The 18,928-nt window shown below is 38.2% G+C and overlaps 1 protein-coding gene across 2 annotated transcripts; it reads left to right on the forward strand.

Annotated features, from left to right (window-relative positions):
• The first annotated feature begins 323 nt into the window (after window positions 1-323).
• Window positions 324-14,742, forward strand: TRHR (thyrotropin releasing hormone receptor). Of its 2 annotated transcripts, XM_035319537.1 has the most exons (4): window positions 324-952; window positions 1,052-1,909; window positions 13,112-13,525; window positions 14,313-14,742. In XM_035319537.1, exons 2-3 carry the CDS (start codon window positions 1,109-1,111, stop codon window positions 13,517-13,519), a joined length of 1,209 nt encoding a protein of 402 aa, XP_035175428.1. In that variant the 5' UTR covers window positions 324-952; window positions 1,052-1,108; the 3' UTR covers window positions 13,520-13,525; window positions 14,313-14,742. The 2 variants fall into 2 exon arrangements, with proteins under 2 accessions (XP_035175428.1, XP_035175427.1); XM_035319536.1 differs by having other exon boundaries at window positions 324-1,909.
• The last annotated feature ends 4,186 nt before the right edge of the window (window positions 14,743-18,928 follow it).

Below are 18,928 nucleotides of genomic sequence, written 5' to 3' on the forward strand. Positions count from 1 at the left end.
CTACAGCATGCATTGATTTTTCATACATGCATCTGAAAGCATTATTTCTGCCTTTTTTATTATTATTATTTGTCTGTGTTTTTACAGAATTTGACTGAGCAAGAAGGAGTTCATTCAAGGAGAGGAGAATCTTCACTGAGAAAACAGTGGTGGATTAATAAACTTGAGGAGGGTGGGGACTGATCTCATTAAGAAGCAATCTGAGAGTTTTATTGTTGCTGTGCTACAATCCAGAGAAGAGCTGAAAGGGCTCAGGAGTGACGACAGTATAAATAAAGGTTTCATAGAAAATTGCCTGTAAAGTAAAGTAAGGTAAAGTAAAGTAAAGTAAAGTAAAGTAGAGTAAAGTAAATTAATTTTTCCTGCTGCTTTCAAAAGCTGTGATATATTTCTGTCAGCTCTGAAGGGCTGACAGCTCCCTGCAAAGCAGGAGGGAAGTGTAAATTACCTGCACTTCCACAAGCACACGGGGGAAATCAGAGTTTTAGAAATCAGTGGTTTTTTATTGCCAGTCAATCTCCCCTTTGTTTGCCAGGGTGGATCAATATGATCGATATGTGAGCTAGCCATCTGAGAGCAGAGAGGAAAAGCAGCATGAAGCAGAAAACCTGGGAGCTTTACAAATCATTCTCTCTTTACCTCCCGCTGCTGTCTCCACCCTCGGTACGTTGTGACTCCTCCTGGAAAGCGGTGATGCTGAAATCTGCCAGGGCTGGATCAGCTCAGTCCCGTGCAGTGCTTCTGCCAGCTGGCAGTGCAGAGGAGCTCTGTTTTCCCTGCCTCCTCATCCTCCTCTGCAGGGTGGAAACCTCCACATGCTGTGCTTTCATGAAAGCCTCAAACCAGCTATGAGAGCACAGCTTTCTAACCTGTGTGAGTGAGCTGGAGTCTGGGAAGAATTCACCTGTCTGGTAACTGAATTTACAGAGGCTGAAAGTCCAGGGACTTTCAGGTGAGTGAAGGACAGGACAGCAATGGGACTGTGACTACATGGAGAATGTGCCCTGGGGCTACAGCTCATCCACGCTCTGCTCCACTTCCCCCATTTCAGGGGACCATGGAGAACATGTGCTGAGATCAAGTGCCGAGCAGGAGCAGCAGTGGTTTAATGAAGATGGAGAATGACACAGGGGACGAGCAGAACCACACTGGGCTGCCGCTGTCAAGCCAGGAGATCATTACAGCTGAATACCAAGTGGTTACCATCCTCTTGGTCCTCCTCATTTGCGGACTGGGCATCGTGGGCAACATCATGGTGGTTTTGGTGGTCCTCAGAACCAAACACATGAGAACTCCCACTAACTGCTACCTGGTGAGTCTGGCTGTGGCAGATCTCATGGTGCTTGTGGCTGCAGGACTCCCCAATATCACAGAAAGTCTGTACAGATCCTGGGTATATGGCTACGTGGGGTGTCTCTGCATCACTTATCTCCAGTACCTGGGGATCAATGCTTCTTCTTTTTCCATCACTGCTTTCACTGTCGAGAGATACATAGCTATCTGCCACCCAATAAAAGCTCAGTTCCTATGCACTTTTTCAAGAGCCAAAAAGATCATTATTTTTGTCTGGGCTTTCACCTCCATATACTGTATGCTTTGGTTTTTCCTGCTAGACCTCAATACAGTAGCCTACAAAGACACTACTGTTGTGTCTTGTGGCTACAAGGTGTCCAGGAGCTATTATTCTCCTATCTACATGATGGACTTTGGTATATTTTATGTTTTGCCAATGGTATTGGCAACGGTTCTTTATGGCCTGATTGCTAGAATACTGTTCCTGAACCCCATCCCTTCGGACCCAAAAGAACACTCTAAGGCATGGAGGAATGACGTGGCTCACCAAAACAAGCCTGTGAATTCCAAGACGACTAACAGGAGTTTCAATAGCACTATTGCTTCTAGAAGGCAGGTAGGAACAGCAGTTTAGAATGGTTTTCAGAAACTTAAAAATTCTTCTTTCAGAGAATACTAGTCTAAATATGTGGGAGTAAAACATATTCTCTCTTTTGCTATGTTGTCAATCTGAAATTTATATTCTGGTATTTATATACATATACATAAATATGTATTTTTCTTGCCTGTTCATTATCACCTACTGCTAGGACTAGAAAACAATTAGCGTTTTATTTCCTGTATGAAAAAAAAAAAAAAAAAAAAAAAAGGAAGTGTCAAAAAAAGAATAAAACATTTTAAACCATAGCTTCGTTATATTGCAGCCTGTTAGTAATTCAGTGAAATATACAAAGTGACTCTTGAGTTACTTTTGAGATCAGAGAAGAAGGAACTAGTCTGGAAGTTTGGGAGACTTTAGTCCCAGCTCAGGCACTGCGTGGCTCTGTAAATGTAGCCAAGTTCTTACTTTTTCTGTCTCTAATGCCCCTGTGAAAGCCTACTCAAACAAGACTGTGTATAAAAATGCCTTGTAAATACTATGCTGTTCTGTCTCAGAAAGGTTTTTTTTGTTTTGTTTTTGTTTGTTTGTTTGTTTGTTTTGTGGTGGCTCAAAATTGTTAGGCATAGGTTTGACTTGTTTCTTCGTATATCATTAAATATATATGTGCTTATGGAGATAGAATGTAGTTAGTAGAATGACTTATGGATGTTATGAATGACTTATGCAGTGAAGCTTACTACCTCAGACTCACACAGCACTCAGCACAGTTGGGTCCAGTCCTGACAAATTCAGGAGCATCACTTTGCGGTCAGGTCTCAGGCACAGGCTCTAGTTGTGCCCTTCAGGTTGATGGCACAGAGGAGTGTGGCTCTGCACTGAGCAGCCCAACTCATGTCCCTCAGCAGCTGCTGCAAGGATCTGTACAGGGGGCCAACTTCATCAGGCGGGATGCTTCTACCTCCTGCCCAAGTCCCTTGGGAAGCAAAGTTGAACTGTGCACCTTTTCAAACAAGCTGAGTGCACACCCAGCTGATAACTTGAGCTTTATGCTCTTATTATTTTACAATAGTTGCTACTGTTTTATGAGAGAGGTGGTTTCCCTTAGTACAGACATGGAAAGGACCTCAAAAGTTAACTGAGCTGCCTGTTAGAGCACTGAGAGCTTACAGAGTATTGGAGCTGTGTCTTGAAATGAACAACTGAAACATGTGGGCTAGGTTATAATTAATTATGTCTCCAATTATAGTTAATATTCAGATTAGAAGTCTAATTTTGTTTTCCTTTATCCATTAATTAGTAGGAGAAAAAGATAATACACTTTTCAAGTTCTTAATATCACTTCAGCATGCATATTTGATAACTTATGCTTAGCATCACTTGAAAAGCACACAAGTTTTTTAAATTAAGCTTTGCAGACAGTGGATGCTGTTATATTACAAAATCAGGAAGCAAGGATTATAGTGTAATGCCTTTTTTTGTCTCTGATGAAGACAATGAGATGTTTTCTAAAATCCTAAATAACCTGGTGGATTAGACTTGAATCATTATGAGTAAAGCTGGCATTTTTGCATGGCACAATGTAGGAACCAAGCAAGAATAGTGAGGCATTTTTAATAACTTTTGTATAATAGCAGCATACAAAATATATCCAGTGATGTAAAATGGCAAAACACAAGTCCATATTCAAATAATCTGAAATCACAAAGACTACTAAGACACAAAGTGAAAATTTCCTGCTGCACTTAGACATGTAGAGCTGACAGTCAGTGTATAATGACTCCTGCTCTCCTGTGAAGTTGTATACGTGCTTTCTTCTAGGGTGATAGAGTTGCATATGATATCCAACCTGTGAGCTGCAGAGAAAGTGACTGAAAATGTGGTGTACAGGAACATTTCAACACAATGTAATCTGCTCATGATCCTGTGGTGGGTTGGCTCCAGATGGCAGCCAAGCCCCAACCCAGCTGCTGGTGAACTCCCCCTGCAGAGGGACAGGGGAGAAAATGGAAAGAATGGGGAAGACAGACCTTGTGGGTCACGATACAGACAGAGAGATTGTTTATCAGTTACTGTTGTGGGCAAAAAAGACTGGACTTGGGGAAAGTTAACTTAATCTACTACCAATTTATGGCCCTTTGTTAGAGCCCCAAGTTACACTCAGTCCCTCAATGGTGCCCTGTGGTGGGGCCACCGGAGCCAGATGGAACCAGCTGGAGACAGCCAGAGCTGGCTGAAGCCGGCTGGAACTGGCTGGAGCCAGCTGGAGCCAGCTGAAACCAGCTGGAACTGGCTGGAGCCACCTTTGTCTGTCACGGGGCAGCCCTGGCCTCTCCTCGCAGAGATCCCTGCAGGCCCCAGCTTGCACCTGAGCACGGATACCGACTGCAGCTCCATTGCATTGTTACAATTAATTATTGTAAGTAACCAGCTGTGAGATTGCATTTATATCACATACAATGATGGGAGGTTAGACAGGTGTCCTCAACCTTTATGCAGGCTTAGACCAATGATTTTCATAATCATTTCTGATAATGATTAATCCAACACAGCAGTAACTGAATTAATTTACGCACTTAGTCTGGTGTAGGTTGCTTAACTGACATGGATTTAACTTGACCTGGACTGCCAGGTCATATCATTTTATTTAAATTTCTTCCCATTGCCTCATCTATGTTTTGAAAATCTTCCTTTTTTAAAAGTGGTCAAAAATTGCTATGTAGCTCTAAAAGAGAAGGCTTTATCCCTTACCTTCTCATACAGTAGCTGCATTTCAATTGAAGAGGGCTTTCTGAAGCTGTTTCAAACTCATGGCAGAAATAGATCTTGTCATCCTGTTGTTTTTTAGACATTTTTAAAATATCTTATTGTGTTAGCATTTAGCATGTACTGTCAACTTTGTGTTTCAATGTCAGCTTCCAAAAATTAATGTCAGGCTTCTATATACATTCAATACTTTTTACTGTGAGTCATACAGATATGTAATTTCATTTGGTTTCTTCAAAAAATGGCAGTACATCACTTAGGTTTCTGCTATAAGTGTTAACTCAAAGTTAGAAGCTGATTAATTAAAAACATGAAGAGTAACTTGGAAATCACCCCAAATTCCACACCTGGGATGCTTCTTCACACTTCACACCAAAGAGAGAAAAAAAAAAAAAAAAAAAAAAAAAAAAAAACAGCACAAGAGAGGAACAACCTTTGCACAGCATCTAGAGTAGCTCCACACTCAATGAGGAAGCAAATACAGAATAAAATAATCATTTTCTCATAACTGTGATGATAGCTGCCTGAGCTGATGCTGGGGGGGGGATGTATGGAAGATCAACAATGAGATAAACAGGAGCGAGGGCGGTGGCTACTGCAGAAGGATGGATGGACCATGCTCAGTTTTGTCAGAAAAAATATTTCCAATGTCTAATGTAACCAGACACAATACCGCAACTGAAGGAAAAAAAAAAAAAAAAAAAAAAAAAAGAGTTCATATTCTATGATTTAGAAAGAAGTCCTGAAATGTATTTTAGAATTGTGAGTCAAGCCTATTTTAAAATATTTTTCCTCAGAGGTCTCTAGGGATGAGCTCAGAATGAATGAGCTCAGACTATATGATATCTCCAATGAATGAAAATCAGCTCTTCCAGGTAGAAAGTGATTCTCTGCTTACTCATTCCATTCCCTGCTTTCACCATCACACCCACATAATTTAAAAGTCACTGAACAATATTAGTTCAAGGAAATGCTTACTTCATTTGAATGTTTGAAAAGCTGACAAAACCAAAATCTATTCACTAAATGATCAAATACACTCATATCAATAACTACTGAAGAACAAAGTCTTCAAAGTACTACTCAGGGTCCCCTGAAGAGTTGTTCGCTCAAAGCACTTCAAGACAAAACTTAATGGGGAAGACAAACGAAAAACGTGTATAAAAAAAAGTCTCTTTTTTTAAAAAAAAAAAAAAAATCAAAAGAGAGGGAAAGACACAAAATAAGATTTGTTTTCTCATAATATACCTCCATTTCCAAAACATTTTTTCTTTCACAAAACAGCATACATTACTGCTGATATTGGACTATAACCTAAATTGGGAGTTATTTATTTATACTGCAGTTAAAGTGCTGCCAGGGAAAGAAGCACTGACACATACTTATAGAACATGTCAAACTCCATTCTTGTATCCACTTGTGAAGAGCTAAATCAACCCAACTTGTGCATTATTTATCCTTTTTTACAGAACTGTATGGGATAGCAGGGTTTGATAAACCTATTTTAAAAGTTTTCAAAAATAAAACTACTCTTATTTGATAGTGAAGCACTCCTTCTTACATTGGAGTCCATTTCCAATTCACTTTGTATTTTCCATTGGCTTTTCTGTGTCCCAGAAGGAGCAGTTCATTCTACCTCTTTGTCAGAAGCTAAATGCTCTGCTCTTTGTGGAAAGAAATGAGTCATTTATTACCACTGCAGAGCTTTTGGGCAGCCACTACAAGTCAGTAGGTAACACCTGACTGCCTCCTGAGGGAAGATCTCTGCCAGAAGAAGGTGCAGCATTGATATGTTCAATTTTCAGAGGGGAATTAGTATGTGCTCAATGCTACATGGCATCAACTACTGTTAAGCTTGTTTTTAGTACTGAAACACGCAGGTAAAACTTCAAAAATGTGCTTAGTTTGTCACTTAAAGAAACATCTTAAACTCCTGTTAGGTCTGATGGAGCTGGTGATGACTGTGTTGAGCAGGGTTTCAGCTGTGCTCTGCAAAGGAAATAACCTTGCTAGACTGAAATTCATATAGAGTTGAACATAGGATCCCTATGTGGGAAAGCATTTGACTGCCAATAAGGGAGTTTCAGTGATGAAGAAACAGTGACATAATGTTTGTTGCAACAGAAAAATAGAAGAAAATTAAAAGGTGACTAAGAGTAATTTGAGACCTCTCTGACAAAAAAGAAACTATATAGAATATTTTTGCTGAGTGATTTTCACAATCTGAACCTGAGAAAACAGTATGAAATAGTCCTGATGTGCATATTTCCTCAAGTTAAACAGGAGAGCAAATTTTTCAAACATTTTTCACTTAATCTCACTTCACAGTAACTGAAACTTCAAAGCTTAACAGAGGAAAGATCAATATGATTCGAAGATGATATCTTGACAAAGAGTTATCTCTTAAGGCAAGATAGTTCAAAGTCCCTTTTACTTTATTGAAAGCAAAAGAAGGAGCTTCAATGCAAATTCAATGTTAAGATTTATTTAACAGCTATGTGATCATGTGGACAGATGATCACAAATCCCAGGGAAGTGAATGGAAGCTCATTCCTACTCACTCACCAGAAAATACAGACTATGAATTTGGGGGTGTCCAATTAAACATATAAATCAAATGTGTAAGGTAGCCTGGTCCTCCTGAAGCACTGTGAAAATGTAATGCCATAAGACTAGGGTAAGCACTGCCTTCAGTGGCAACAAAGATTAAAGATGGATATTTCAAGTAATTTTATAAGCAAGTGGCAGTATAACATCCTGGTCTATTTCATCAGTAAGCAATTATTCACTGATTTCAAACGACCAATATTTTAGTGGCATTATTCTTTAAGCTATTTCATAGTCTCTAATAAATTCTCAAGCGTCCAGAGGAAAATAAATAAATAAATAATAAAAATTATTAAGATTTCAGCACAACAACCAACATAAACCTGCCCAAGAAAGAAACGTTCCTGCCTCTGCTTCCTGTTAGCTATGCACTTCATAAGAGTCTTCTACAGACTTTTCCTTTAGACTTTGAGAAGTCTTATTTCTCAAAAAGCAAAGGAACTGGAGCAACTTTTAGTGTAGTTTTTCCTATAATATGCTTTAAAATGCTGTGAAGCAACTGCAAAGGCAACAGTAATAGTTAAATCTCTGATTTTTCAGGTATGCATATGATGGCTTTAGCCTACCAATTTGTGCCTTTGTTATTCCAAAATAGCCTGTTATTGGTACTTGCAAACCATACATATTGTTAAATCTTCCAGAAAACTCATTCACGGAGTGTATCCTAATCAAAATGAATAGCAATTGAGGAATCTTATTAGCTGCAGTTACAGGCATTGATAGCATGTAAATAGTAATGTGTGTGCCTAAATTCAATCTGGAAAAAACACAAGTGCCTGTACCTAGGGTTTGACCAGATAGTCCATTACTGAAAATTGCAAAGAAACTAAATTCAATATAGTAAGCTCATTGCCTTTATCTAGAAATTCATATTCAACTTATATTTATATTCATACACTTTTTATGGCTTCATCTTTACACATGCCTGAAATTCAAGGTAATAATTCTTTAGTCTTTAATCATAGCCATCCTTTTCATAGTCTTTGCACCAGCATATAAATAGCCCTGCTTAACTCACTTCAAAGGGCAGGTGGAATAAACAGGTTTTGCAGTATAACACACACATGACACCAAATCCAGGTGTTGTAGGAGCTGAATGTTTACAGCAGCCTCACTGACTTCAGGCACCATTGTATGTGTCTCCCATGGCAGGTGTTTGAGAGTATTCTCGAGTCTGCATTCTGAAAAGACATCAAAATACCAGCAAGACTGAAAGTTTCCCTGTAAATGCATATGAGAGGAGATAGATGAGCTACTGAGACAATTCCAGTTTCCCTTCTTTTCTAAAATTCCATTCCACTGTCCATTTCAGGCATTCTATTCACAAAAGTTTTATTAAAAAAGACCAGAGAGAAAGAAAAACTTCATTTCATGAATAAAGAATGTGTTATTCAAAGTATATCTGAGCAGATTTCTCAGGTAAACAGAGGTTCACTAACAAGTAGCACTAACCAACAAGTCAATCAATGTTTCTTTATACTCCACAGTATGAGAAAAGCTACTTCTATGTTTGTTTGTTTGTTTGTTTGTTCTTTTTGGCTGTGGATACTTTATTTTTCTGTTTTTCTATGTCTAGTAGCATATTTACTAGGATCTCTCAGCATTCCTAAAATGTTAATGCTTATTTTTCTGAAGGTTTGAATTATTTTGCTCTGTTCTGAAAAGAGAAGTGGTAAAATGTCTTGAATACCCAGGCATTGCAGGAAGGAAGAAGAGAGTGAGAGAACTTAGAACCTAAGGACAGAAAATGGATATGCCTGCCACACAGAAAGCATTAAAAACTTGGGGAAAAATAAATTCTCTTTTGCTCTAAGAGTACCTATTCTGTGAGCCACCTTGGCAAGCAGCTCCCTACCCTTGAAAAGAGAGCAAAAAGCCAGGGGAAGCAGATAGAAAGAAAAGGAAGCAACCTACTTCCCTTTTCCAGCAGCTAAAAACCTATACATGGAGGGCTGATGTCCCTCCGTGACTGATTAAAAACTGTAGGTTATCTTCCACTGAAACTCCTCTATATTTGGATGTTCTATGTGATGAACTGCCCTCTAGAAAAACTCTGTTCTCTCACAGCAGAGCCGGCATGGATTCCAGCTTGCAGTGAAAGATAAAGTTTTGTATGGCCACATGAAACCTCAATCATATCACTTAGTTTCACTTGCAGTTTTATTATATCAAAACCTCACATTCATTTATTTAGTTCTCTTCCTCACTGTACAACTTCCAATTCTTATTTTGGATTACAAAACCACAGACTCTCATATACAATCTCTGCATTGCAGTGAACACCACCAAGCATGAGAAAGGGATATCAATGAACAAAGCCAAGCACAAGAAAGGGAGATACTATTGCATGCTTTTAAAACACCAGTGATTATATTACACTGTGACTTAGTAAGCACTTTTACCTATCAATGTAAGAAAAATTAACAGTCAAAGGAGAAGGAAGCAACCAGCAGACTAGCAAAACACCATGATAATGAAAATGCCTTGTAAAAGCACTCCCTTAGAATGACAAGGTTTTAGAGCAGGAAGAAAAGGAGGAAAAAACAATTCAGAAATAAAATATTGGGAGTCTGATCAAATAAAGAAATAAATAAAATATTTTAAATGTTTTGTTTTGTTTTGTTTTGTTTTTTTCAAAATATTATCAGAAACAAGAGATTAGATTTGAAGAGTGGTTGCATGCAGCCAGGAGCATATTCAGTTTCAAACACTTCGCTATCATTCAAAGTACACTTGAAATTTGGACTAAAATTGATTTGTCTCAAAGCTTTTTAATTGTGTTTTCAATTTCCTTATCTGAGAATAATTTGTACTCTGAGTTTAGAATATGCAGTGAGTATCCACAAGCAAAGAGCAATCAGTGCATGTTTGTCTTCACCTGAGTAATTAGTGGACATGTTAGTGCTCTGCTAATCTAAAGGCCTCTTTGCCTCTCCTCTCAGAGAGTTTTGATGTATGGTTAGATAGAATAGGTATTAAAAAGAAGGTTCTTAAAAAAAATGCCCCCTTTATGTTAATGTCCCACTCCACTGACAAAATAATTAGCCCCTCCATAAAAGAACATTTAGTTATGTTTCATATGAAGTGATTTGAAAAAGGCTATTACAAGACAATGTCTTCTCTGGCACAAAACTTGTGACTGTACCAAGCTAACTTGGCTCTTTTAAACGCACTCAAACCTGAAGACTGAATCAGTCTCAGCTCAGGGCACTTTATGCTGTGGCTATGATATTTTTTATCTGGTGCTAAAAACCACTTCTAAAATATTTTAAAATCAGTATGCTGAGTACAAACTAGTGATGTTAGATGGAAGAAAAATGGAAGTAAAGCCACAAGTACAAATAAAGTTAGCTTATAGTTTGCACAACACATATGTATATGCATTTCTGCCATATAGGACTTGAAGGGTAACAGCCTTTTTTCATTGCTGTACCATATCAACTACATGACTTAAAACTTCATGAGTGAATATCTTTCCATTTCCTGATAATAACTACGATCAATTTGCTTCTAGTACAACCTGGGATTCAAACTGACAGCTGCCTCATTGTAAATGATTCTCTGAGCAATTGTTCTTTAAAGGTGTACTCAGAAGAAATTTAAATTGCCACTGGTCAGTGGGTATTATAACAAAGTCCCCTGCTGAGCTTCTGGTAGCAAAGTATTCTGATTTCTATGTAGACTATTACCCACCCTCCCTCTGAATGTCTGAGCTGTTGTAACACATCTGTTAATAGGACTCACTCCCTTTGTTAATCCAAGCTCTACAAAGGGTTACTTTCTTCCTTTAAATGTGGATTATTTTCTGTGATGAATGATTATTCTCAGTTGAATGGATTTTCTCAGTTTCGAGCTGCACGCTGTGGCCAAACTGCAGGAAGAAAAGGAAGGAGATAAGGAGTCCCCAGTCTCTGTGAGCCAGAGCAGGTCAGCACTGAATCACCTCACTCCTTGCAGCCCTGCTCACAGTACTGTTCCTTCTAGAAATGACTCAGAGATAAAGCAAAAATCATCTTTTTAGCTACTTGAGACATTCGCATTTGTGATTTGCTCTGTTCTGGTGATGGCTTTTGCACAGCAAACAAGAAAAGTAATGTAGAAGTCATGAGAAGATGTCTCGGTCAAGTGAGAAAACAAGGAGAGAAAATTCCTCAGTCTGATTTTTAGCTCCTATGGAGCACAAATGTTGGGAAATCAAAAGTGGGGGTGAAGGGAGGAGAATTATAGTATCAACCTGTAATTTTTGAATATGTGCATTTAAAGATAGATACATACATATGTAGAGTAAGTTGTCTCTCCATCCCATTCTTTATTGTATCTGCAACAAAAACAACAAAATTGGTAGTATTAGTATGTGTCTGTGTAGATAGAAAAAACAAAAAATCATACTTTAGACAATGAGATTGCCTGTTTTTTATATAATGAACTGTGTGATCAGAAGATAAATTGTATAACTTCAAACAAAAGAACCACAACTAAACCTAACATCTCTCTGTAAGTGATTTTAGTGGAGTTATCTGTCCCCCTTGGGCATCAGTTGAAGCTCGTCTAATCGATCTTCATCTATTGGTTCTGCAAGTAATGAAATTATAACCCATACAGCCAGCATGTATTCTGTGGCTACAGAGTTTGCTAATTCATTGAAGTATAACTTTGGTTACCCAAGGTAGAAAGAATAAAGTGACTGAAGCAAAAATAAAAAGAAGTTCTTCAAGCTACTCTGTCAATAGACATTTTTATGTCAAGAAGAAAGGTAAATTGTAAATATATATATAATAATAAAAAAGACACAAGTAGCAGCTATAGCTCACCAAACTCAGTGCCACTGCTCTCCAGTTCATGCGCCCTCAGTCAACCGAATCATCTCCTGACCTATGTGAGGCCATCCCACTATATTATCTCAGTGTTTCCCATGTAGTCACATTTCACTGTATTTTCTACCTTGTTTATTAACACTTTTCAAGCTTTCTTTAATGTAGATAATAGATATTACAATATACTATATTGTCCTATATACTATATAGTATCTTATAGTATTACAATATACTATATACTATATAGTATCTACTATATATAGTAAATACAGTATATATAGTATATACAGTATATATAGTATATGCAGTACCTACTAAAGTAAATTGTATACAACAGAAGGACTCTTTACATGTTTTTTTTTAATAACTTTAAAATAATTTCTTATTCACTTCATTTCAGATATCCTGGGTATTCCCAAGGGTTGTTTTTTATTTTTTCAAAGCAAATTTACACAACAGATAAAAGCTTTTATAATAAAGTTTTATTGTAATCCATTATATTTCTGTTTCTGTAAACTATAACTGCCATTTCAGACTAAAAACAACTAATGACGATCTAATTAAATATTAGGATTTAAGGATTAGGTATAAATCTAGTTACTTAAAAATAATACTTTTGGCTTTTGGAAAACTTTTTAAGGTAGTTGTTAAAGTGGATTATGTAACTAGGCTTCAGGTTTGATTCATTTACAGACCATATTAGTCTAAAGGATTTCTAAAGTGATTTTTAAAAATGAGGGGGAGAGGGGGAGGGAATCCCTTTTTTCCACCTAAAACACCTTCTTCCAGTCTGAGGAGTTGCAAAGTCTACAAAGAGTCATTTAACAAAATCTGGGAGAAATCTGAACCCAGGTTTGTTGTTGTTCTTCTCCTACTACATAAGAATTTTCTGAATCAAAGATGGATCTGAAATTCACAGCTGAAAAGTCTGTCAGTAGATTTGGTTTGGCTATAGAGATGTAGGAACATACGTGTTCCTTCCAAGCTGTACTAACTTTCTGCCCACCTTGTGTCTCTCTCTGTGTTCCCCCAGGTCACCAAGATGCTGGCTGTGGTAGTTGTCCTATTTGCATTTCTATGGATGCCCTACCGAACACTGGTGGTTGTCAACTCCTTTCTTTCCAGCCCCTTCCAAGAAAACTGGTTCCTGCTATTTTGCAGAATCTGCATTTATCTAAATAGTGCCATCAATCCTGTAATTTACAATCTCATGTCCCAGAAATTCAGAGCAGCCTTCAGGAAACTCTGCAACTGCCAGCAGAAGCGGGACAAAAAACCTGCCAGTTACAGTGTGGCCCTAAATTATAATGTCATCAAAGAGTCTGATCACTTCAGCACTGAACTAGAAGATATTACTGTCACCAATACCTATCTGTCCTCTGCTAAAACATCCATCGGTGACACATGTTTGTCGTCTGGGGTAACAGATAATGCCTTATGATGTTTGGTATGTATTCCTCATGAAGCAGAGTGTGTTGATATGCAGTAGGTGGTGCTGGGATAGCTTTCAGGTGGGGCAGAGCAGCGAAGGTTGGTGGTGATGAATGACGCACCACAAAATGGGCACTGTCACTGTACTGTGGGGAGGGAGAACTGCTCAGGTCTGGAAATTGGTGCTCAGGGTGCCTTGTGCTGAGCACGATATGACCAGGAAGATCTGGGGCATGGGGAACGATGAGAAGAAATGTGTAGGTTAAGCCTTACTCCCTGAGAAGCAGAGGGCAGTTTGGGGGCACCAGTGAGTGGTGCTCAGGAACGGTGTCTCATGTGTGGTGTCTGGCAGAGGGGTGGACGTTGGTGTCTGAGCTCAGTGATTCCTCCTGGGCCATACTCTGGCTGCCTGCAGTAATGGGGCATTTTCCTGTGGGTGACCCCTTCTATTTTGGGGGCAATTAACCCAGTGCCACCGTGCAGCTGGCACAAAGAGAAGACAGAGATCTCTCACACAGCAGCACTCCAGTCCTGAAAAGCCACATCCATTTCATGCTAGATGTACCATCTCCATATGTAGCACATTTCTGTAACCCAGACTTTTTCTATGTGATAATGTACATTACTGTTTAAACATATTTTTAATGCAACAATACTTAACTACTGTTCATGAGCCTGTATACCTAAGCTCTTGCAATATAGATGATCCACAGAGAGACTTACTTTTAAAATTTATTTTTGTAGATGTTATGAGGATGAAAGATATCTCTTTCTCACTTTGTTTCTTCTCTCCTAATTTTCAGGCCTCAGACCCACCTTGTTCTGAGTATGCAGCCATACAAATCCTTCAGATGCTCTGTTCCCACCAACCTGCATGAAATACAAAGAAAGGCATTTCTGCTCACAGAACTGCGGGAGTTACCATATATCTCTACACACCTGTCTGCTTCATACAAGAAAACACAATTTACTGGGGAAAGCAATATACTGCCAAGTCTAATTGAATGAAGAACTTAATGTAACTTTAAGCAGGTGAGTTGACTTCAGTGGAATACGCAAGTCCTACACCTCAAGTATAAGAGATGAAGAAACGTGGAGACAGCCAAATAGCAGTCTGTGCTCCCCAGAAGAGCAAGGCTGCCTGGGACTTCTCTATGGACACAGAGCAGGACAGAGCCTCCTTACATGCTGCTGCATGTCCTGGGAGGGCTCGCACTGCACTGGGTGTCCAAGAACAGCCATGCTGCCTAGACAGCAATGATCCTCCATTATCTTCTGTGAGGCCTCCCAAAGAAATGCAGATCTAGTAGTAGATATCATAACACGCTTCAATAAACAGATATCTGATAGCAAAGAGCATGAAATATTTTTTCTTTCTTTTTTTTCTTTCTTTCTTTGTTTTTCTCCTTTTTTTTTCTTTTTTTTTTTTTTTTTTACCTTGAACAGCTTGAAATATGAAGGCTCTTCAATCAATTCACAGCAGGGAATAAACAAATTAAAAATCAGTAGGAAGCTTTCAAAAATCTTATTCTTTTTCAGCCAGCTAGTTTAGAGATGGACCACTTGAAATATAAATCTCAGCTAAAACTGAATCCTCTCTGAACCTGACATATATTGGAGAGTATTGGACAGGCTTTTACTAGTTAATTTTATCTTGGTTCAGCAGTAACTGTCTCTCAGGCTCCTACAAGAGATTTACAGCTTCAGTATAGATAATTTCTAAAGAAAAGAGGAAAACAGTGACAAAAAAGTCAGTTCTCTTCATTTTTCTTTTCAAGGGGTATCCATTAGAACATTTCAGGACATAAAAAGTGTTTTGAAAGGTTGATTGGCTGTATATTTGTCTGGAAAGAGAAAATGCTGTGAAAGCATTGCTACCTTTTCTTAATTTTCCAAGTTCTTTGTCATGTTTCGTTTTCCCTTTTCCTGTCCCGCAGCCTTTGCTGTGTCCTCTCCACTGGGGCCACGCCTCGGCTGCATGAGCAGCACCAGCTGCACGCAACGGGCCGATGGGCCATCAGTGTAGTGCCTGAACACCCACACAGCTGGAAGGTGGGTGTCAGGATTCTGCTTTTACAATAACAAGGAAAAGGTACAATAGAGTAAGTCATTCAGCAGACAAGTCGGCAAAGCTGACTGAGGCTCAATAGTCGCAAGGGAAGAATACTGATGTTGGTCTAGAGAGAGTACCTAGCAATCATATTTAATAAATACAATATAGCAGGCAGGCTTTGAGCAAGCCTTTCCTTCTTCAAAGATTAATATGAAATTTGAGTTCTAAGGCATTTCATTGCTCACTCTTACCTAAAACTACAGCATCCTATCATAAGGGCAGCCAGAGAGAGCTACCACGACCCATATAACACTTCCTCCAAAGCAACGGCCACAGTAAAACCAAATTACCTGGGAAACATTGCATAGGCATTTGTATTTACTTAACCCAGAGACACATCCAAGACAAGAGCCAGTTCATCTACCTAGATCAGCAGAGCCTGATCGTGCAGTCAGGCAGAACAGCTCGCAGTTGACCCACAGGCTGCTGCTGGAGGATGCGGGTGTGGAAGCCCATGGGGTGGGCAGGGGATGCACATCAGACAGGCAGCTGTGTGCTAGCTAACACAGGCGTCAATGTTTATTCCCACCTCTGCCAGAGCAGCATGGCTTGAACCAAAACTCTTATAGCTTGCCAATATCAGAATTAAATTCTGTTCTTCATTTGCCTTCTAGCTCCAAGAGTAGCTGTGCTTTCTCAGTCTGTGCCCCTACGGTCCTTTTTTAAGCCCATATTTTAGCAAGGTTTAAATGAAAGACTAAAATTTACATGGATAATTTTGTATAAACCTTCACTTGGAATAACAAATAAAAATGTATGATTTTATGCTGATATTTGTACAAACAGAAATGATTATGCATACAAAATTGTGTGCACAAAGACTATAGAAAATCCCAGACGTAAGTTCAGGTACAGTTTTAACTCATAATTTATTGTGAATAAGTCTTTATGGATGTTATTAATGAAATATCTACTATTTTACACTGATTCCCACAGCTAGTGTTATGAAACTTTGTTAAATAACATGCTAATGTGATTTGAGGTCTAGTTCTATGTTTGTTCTTCTGTTTATAACAGCAACCAATTTTTTTCTTGTATCTGGGCATAATAGATTAGATATATGGGACTGTCTTTATTTAAAAACTTGTGTGATTTTAACTTTTTTGATAGTATAGCAAACATTTTTGCTAGATGTGAAAGTGGCTGGATGTCAAATACTGACTGAAGTAATGTAACTATTTATATACCTATTTTGTGCATAACAAATTCCTCTGTAACATTTAGCTTGAAAGAATTGTCTGAACGGTAGCACTATTGAAGTCCACATCTGTATCCTCATGTAATGGCTTTGATGTAAGAGATGGTTTTTTTACAGATTTATTATTTAAAATATATACATATATATTTGGAAATTTACCCAATAATTGACAGAAGAGATGTTGTAGCATCTTGGTTTGAGAGCTACACTCTTTCCAGTGTGACATAGTGAGATGCTGCAAGCTTCAGTGCTGGTAAATTGTGCAGCTCAGAGAGTTTAGGTGTATTTAAAGTGCATTTCAGTTAAAATTAGTGCATGGCCTCTTTGAGGTCAGATTTAAAGATGTGTCCAAGCAGCTCCAATACTGTGAAAGTGTTTATGATGCTGCTGTGAAAATGAATGGCACAAGTTGTGGAAAGGAATGGTACAAGACTAATGATAAAGCTATCACTAGCTTCCCTTCAAAAAGATACTGTCCAATAAAACTGACTGAAAGACTGATTCTGCTTCAGGAGCTGCTGCCTTGCTCTTGTGCTACACAGGATCAGTCACACAGCCTTTGCAAGAAGACAGGCATTTCTCACTTGTTTTTAAAAAGCCATTCTACAATGCAAGCAAACAAACAAAGCAAACAAAGCTAAACAACATCAATCTTTCATTTTCACCATGTGGGGAAAAAAAAAAAAAAATGTTTCAAGAGTGTGCAAAGCTAAACTTTCAACAGTGCTGCATATACTTATTTGTTTCTCCATTATTGTATGAATACTATTGTGTGTAGCTGTTTTATTTGTTTCAAACTGCAGTGAAATTTCAAAATGATCTTTCACCATTTAGTTTTTACTTTTTGAGAAGGAATTATTTCCCTGAGGTTTTATTGTTTTCAGTAAGAGATTGTTTTCTCCTGTTTCCTTCATTACTATTCAGATATACTGATACAGTAAACAACAGTGACTAAATAAACAGGTTGAGTTTACGTGACTCAGATGCCAGAATTCCTTCATTTTCTAGGTGAATTCTGGAAATTTTAATTCACACAAACTATGGAAGTCCAGCTGATTTAGAAGGATTCTCTTTTCTGCCAACCCAGAGTAATTCTGATTTCATTCTGTTACTGCATGTGGCTTATAAAGTTGTTTACTAATATGACTGTGAAATTGTTCAGTACATATTCTTAGAGATATACCAGTGATAAATGTAGTCCTCCAAAAAAAGAAGAAAAAATTTTGTTCAAAAGAAGCATTTTGTAATTATTTGATGCATGTGACTGTGGAGATTAATTTGTGATGGACTTTTGTTGTTATTCTAATAAAATATCAAGCAAGACAATTGTACTGCAACTTTGGTTTTTAACAAGCAGTTGAGTGCATACCTTTTTTTTTCCTTTTTTTTTTTTCATTTTTTTTCCCTTTTTTTTCTCTTTTTTTCTTTTTTTTCTTTTTTTTTCTTATTTTTTTTTTCCAGCAGACAGATAATGTAACAAGATACTTTGTCACCTGCAGGAGAGTGAGCACTTTGAAAAATCAAGTTTTGCTTTCTGAAGGAAAAGCAACCTGCCTTCTAGCAGTTCCAGCACTGAAATCAGAATGAATTCATGTGAATCCATGTCCCTGAAACAAGAATTATTCATGCATTTTGCACCATAAAATATTCAAATTTAAAAAAAAAAAAAAAAAAAAAAAAAAAAAGGAAAGAAATCATCCTGGGAGTCTGGTGGGAGACAACAAGACACTTTGCTCTTTGGTCCCCACGCTCAACTGAATTGATTGTGAGTTGATTCCCCTACTCACTGGGAATCGCTTTGATTTTTGGCAGTGTCAGTCACTTATGTGTTGACCTAGCCTCAAGAGGATGAGTAGAAGTACTTGGTCTGCTCTGATTTTTCTCCACGTAGCACACAGGAAACTCACACTCCTGGGGAGCAGCATATACTGCTGAATTCCCTATGGGCTTAACTGAAGCTCTATCACTAGTACCAAAGACACATGGCTCATTCTACCATCAGATCTTGCTGATTTTTCTGAATCACAGGTAGTAGGTTCCTTGACTCTTTCATGTGTTGACTAAGAAACCTGCTGCCCAACTCAAGTAGTACATGGGGGTGAATCACT

Source organism: Oxyura jamaicensis, chromosome 2, assembly GCF_011077185.1.
Source record: "Oxyura jamaicensis isolate SHBP4307 breed ruddy duck chromosome 2, BPBGC_Ojam_1.0, whole genome shotgun sequence".
In the NCBI taxonomy this organism is placed as follows: domain Eukaryota; kingdom Metazoa; phylum Chordata; class Aves; order Anseriformes; family Anatidae; genus Oxyura; species Oxyura jamaicensis.